This window comes from Microtus ochrogaster, linkage group LG2, assembly GCF_000317375.1.
Source record: "Microtus ochrogaster isolate Prairie Vole_2 linkage group LG2, MicOch1.0, whole genome shotgun sequence".
NCBI lineage: Eukaryota > Metazoa > Chordata > Mammalia > Rodentia > Cricetidae > Microtus > Microtus ochrogaster.
The window spans coordinates 49402445-49407025 of record NC_022028.1 but is presented as its reverse complement, the minus strand read 5'-3'; the positions used below and the strand labels follow the sequence as shown (position 1 = coordinate 49407025).

At 53.1% G+C, this 4581-nt stretch overlaps 1 protein-coding gene across 1 annotated transcript in view; it reads left to right on the top strand.

Moving 5' to 3' along the window:
* Positions 1–211: 211 nt before the first annotated feature.
* The window catches only part of Umodl1 (uromodulin like 1), a 43519-nt gene continuing 39149 nt past the window's right edge, over positions 212–4581 (top strand). Inside the window, exons 1-2 of the mRNA XM_013351107.2 lie at positions 212–290; positions 1565–1807. Of these exons, the coding sequence (XP_013206561.1) occupies positions 212–290; positions 1565–1807 (322 nt within the window). The remainder of the gene's footprint in view (positions 291–1564; positions 1808–4581) is intronic.

The window sequence follows — 4581 nt, the reverse complement described above, 5'->3', positions numbered from 1 at the left end:
TGCCCCCAGGGAAGCAGCCATGGCAGCGGCTGGTGTTAATGAGCGGGCATGAGGGACTGCTCCCGGCGAGCCCTCCTCTGAAGTCACTGCCACTAGCGGCAGCGCAGGGGACACAAGGGCTCTTTCTCTAGGCTGGGGCAGCCTGGTTTAGGACTCAGGTCACTGCAGTAGAGGTCTCAAGTCCTGCCTGCACCACCAGTGTCACTGTCGGATGATGTCCAGGACCCTGAGGCTGGCCCTGCTGGCTTTGGCCTGTGCTGTGGACCTGAGCTGGGCCAGTGGCTTCACAGGTGAGGGATCTAGGGGTAAGTTTGGAAAAGGGGCTTCCTAGGAGTGGGTCTCAAGAGGACAGTGCCTGCTGGGACCCTGGAAGGCCACAAGCATCTTCTCTGAGAGAGGCATCCTGTTCTGACTTGCCACATTGGCTGTACCAATAGCAACAGGCTACCGGGGAGCCTGGGTCTGCGTACTGGGTATGCGCTCAGAAAGAGGGAGGATGCCTCCGGTGCCCAGGGTCCATGGGGTTGAGACATGGATTTTGAGCTGGGTCTGTGCCTGAAGCATTGCATTTCTGGAAGACCTGATGTGGGCAATGGGCTCCTAGGTGCCCAGCGGAAAGGTCTCACGTATCAGTCAGGGAAGTCAGGGTGGTTCATGTTCTCAGGTACAGAATTAGAGTGAGCCATGTAGCAAGGGTGCTGGCCAAAGAGTTAGGAAGTACATGGCTTACAAAGTTGCTTAAAAAAACACCTTGTGGGGTTGAGATGCAGCTCAGCGTAGCCAGCATGTGTGAGCCCCGGCTCCTATCCCCAGCACCCCCCAAACCAAACCAACGTAGCCAAACCTGTATCCCTGAAACCGCAGACCTCAAGAAATTGATTGTGAACCTTGTGAGTCTTTTTTCTTTTTCTCTTAAAATCTATCTGACTTGGTTCGGAATTCAGAGACTCCGTCTGTTTCTAAAGTCACCTCCGTTTCTGTGCCAGGTCCATGTTGTTCTCTATGTAGGGAGGGATTTTGTTTGGTGCTGTGTGTATGAGCCACAAAGTTAAGTCACGGGAAGAGTGGGGCATCGGGAAGCTCATGGAGATCTCATACGGGAGGTGTGATCCTCTCAGTGTTCCTGTGAGGCCGCGGGACAGAGCACGGCCTTCCTTGGGGTTACCTGCTTGCTCGCTCTTCACCAGGCGAGCCATCGAGCCCGCACTGACTCACCGCTGTGTGGAAGATATTAACTTACTGCTTTACCCTGAAACTATAGGACGTGGCGATTATTTTATGAATGACAGGATTAGGACTCTGAGAAGTATAACACATTCTTGGGGACTGCTCCATCCCCAGCACATAGTTTGGCGTTGATAGCTTTGTGTACACGCAGACAGAGGGATGCTTTGGGTATTTGAAATGACAAGGCCTTGGCCAGGACCGGCGGGGCTGGGTCTAAGTCCCGTCCAACAGTAGAGACCTCTGTCCACTTGCCTTCCATATACTTCTGACCCAGTGCTCTTCCGCCCAGCCCCCCCCCCATATCTTGCTAACGCATCCTCGACGGTCTCCTCTGTAGATAACGGCCTCTCGCTGCTGAGCTACCAGCTGTGCAGCTACCCAGTGACCCGAAATGTCCAGAGGCTGCAGGAGGTGCAGGCCTCACACACAGCCTATGTGCACTGTGGAGCATGGATCCCATGGAAAAAGTGTCCCAAGACCGTGTACCGGACCCAGTACCTGCCGGTGGAGGTCCCTGAGTCCAGGAATGTGACCGACTGCTGCAAGGGCTTTGAGCAGCTTGGCTTCTACTGTGTTCTGCGTGAGTCCAGGGCAATGGGGCAGGGTGGGGCGCTGAGCTGGAGGGAAGAGTTGCTGGGATTGTGTGTGCAGGCCTGCAAGGTTTCCCTGAACTACTAGAGCATTGCTGTTCAGTCTTGAATGTACCCCAGGAACTTCTAGGATACTCTTCACAGCTCCTCCACCCCCAGTTTCTGATTCCATAGCTCAAGTAAAGTACAGGGCTCATCAGTCTTTTAACACGTGCTGGAGAGACACCATGGGTAGAGAGCCTCAGTGGTCCTCAGACCTCACTGGATAGCGAGGGCTTCTGTGCACCATGCAGTGATCTCAGAGCTGGTAACGGAACTGATCTGAGCCCAGCATGAGCTTCTGTGGCTTTTATAATGTTGAATGATTCTAACACAGTGGCATTTGAGATCCAGTGTCCCAGCCTCTCCAGCAGTGGAGGCCGCCTGGCCCCTCTTTCCAAGGCTACTGTGAAACTCTTGTCTCAGCTGGAATCCTAATCTAGATTCCACTAGAAAGAGATGGAGGGGCGGGCTGGGCCTCCTGCCTCTCTGCCCAGAGGACCCCGTATCCTTCACCTCCCTGGTGCAGGCTCGTAGGTGGTGCAGGCTGGTTACCCAGGTGATCCATATGGCTGCCCACATCACAACTACAGCTGGGCGCGGCTGGGGATTCAGGGCCCAGCTCCTAACTTGGGAGGGTCTCCTGGCAAGGGACATGATGTGGGAGACCATCTCCTGGTAGGCAATGCAACTGAACTCAGACTGGGGCTCAGCTCTGGCCTGTGTGAGCCCAGTCACAATGTAACTGGGACAGTTGTGTCCGTCACCACAAAGGTAGGAAGACGGGGATAGAAGTTTTACATTGTGTTGTATTCAGAGAGCCTGCGGTCTGGGGAGGAGGGCGGTGGCAGCCCCAAGAGCTGCCTGCCTCTTACCCCTAGCCAGCAAGCTTTATAGGGATGGGTGAAAGGCGAGTCAATCGTCCTGAGTGGTTGCCCTCTAGCCAGGTGGTCAGCCTTGTCGCAGGTGTCCCTGCCTCCCTCCTTATGAGTCCTGGCATTCCTCCTCCATTCTGTGGACATTTGGGCTCAGATGCTGTTTTCATTTTTAAGTGGCTTCAGAGGTTGGGTATAGTTCGGTGGTAGAATGTGTGTCTTAAAAATGAAAGACTCGGGATTCAGTCCTCAGCTCCAGGGGGAGAAAACACATAATTATTTACGTGTGTGTGTTCAGAGGACAACCTCTGGAAGCCACTTCTCTCCTTCCACCATGTGGGTCCTAGGACTCAAGCTCAGGTTGATGCTCTGTATCAAGCCCCTTAATCCACCTCGCCAGCTCAGGAGGTGCTGCTTTGTAACATACTGAGTCAAGTGAGTGTCTGCCAGTATCAACCTCACATGTATCCAAGGACATCTAGGTTAGGGATAGGGTAGGGGTTCACTCAGAACAAATGAGCCATTAAGAGCTGTTGTGCTAGGTTATTAATAAGACACAAAATCATAATACAATATGCAATACAAAAAGAGTGCCCTGTCTTCCCTCCTGTCCCCAATGAAAGACATTTTCTCGTTCACCCAGTACAGCCTATAGGGGAACCTGAAACCTGAGGCTAGTAGTCCCAGAGAGGGTAGCAGGGGAGGCATCTCAGGACATGGAGGACATCGGTGATCATGGACACAGAGGCTCCTTTGTCACCCTCAGTAACTTAATGGGTCCTCTCCCCTCCTAGAGACCTCCATTCAGGAGAAACCAGGATTGGTGGCTCCATTGCAGGAAAGGATTCCAGGATGGGGCAGTATCAGAGAGTCAGTGACAGGTTATGGGTCATCTTGTCTCTAAGTTAGCAAGCCTTATTGGTCATCTTTAAGACATCGGTAGGAAAAGACATGTTATCCAGGCTGGGCAGTTTGTGCTTCCTCAGTGGGGCTTGAGGTCTCTTGGCTATCAGCAGAAAAGATGAAATCGGCGCCTTCCCTTCCTTCCCCCTCCAGGGCACATTCCAGGAGGTCAAGCTGCGGGCAGCAGCCCCAGTTCTGCTTGGCCCCTCTCCACCTGCCAACAATTTGGCAATCTCGCTCCTTGTAAAAATCCAGGACCTGCTGGGTCAGGGCACCTCCAACCTCCCATTTCCATGCAGCTGCCCAGGGACCCCTAGTGCTGACCAGTCTGAGGAGCAGAGGAAGGAGAGCCAAGAAAGACTGTGCCCGCCAGCTGGGGATTCCTTAGCCCTGGGCAGCCTTAGAGGCTATGGTCCAAATAGGAATCTCCGGGCAGCCTGGCTGAACTGGAACTCACTGGGTTGCCAGGCGCGGAGCAGGGCTGCTTCAGTGTTTGCCTTGAGTTGAGAAAGGAGAGATTTTTAACTTTCTACCAAGTTGACTGGTTATTCCTTTAGGGCATAGGGTCAGTCACCAGCTCAAGTGGGAAGGGGAATTCCCAGCTGCAGTCAGATTGAGATGAAGAACTTCTGTTCCAGAACATTGCTGCTGTTGGGCAATCATTGTTAGAGCCTGGTTTTTTTTTTGTTGTTTGTTTGTTTGTTTGTTTGTTTTGAATTTTTGAGACAGGGTTTCTCTGTAGCTTTTGGTTCCTGTCCTGGAACTAGCTCGGGCTGGACTCGAACTCACAGAGATCCGCCTGTCTCTGCCTCCCGAGTGCTGGGATTAAAGGCGTGCACCACCACCACCCGGCTGTTAGAGCCTGTTTTATCCTTCCTTCCTTCCTTCCTTCCTTCCTTCCTTCCTTCCTTCCTTCCTTCCTTCCTTCCTTCCTTCCTTCCTTCCTT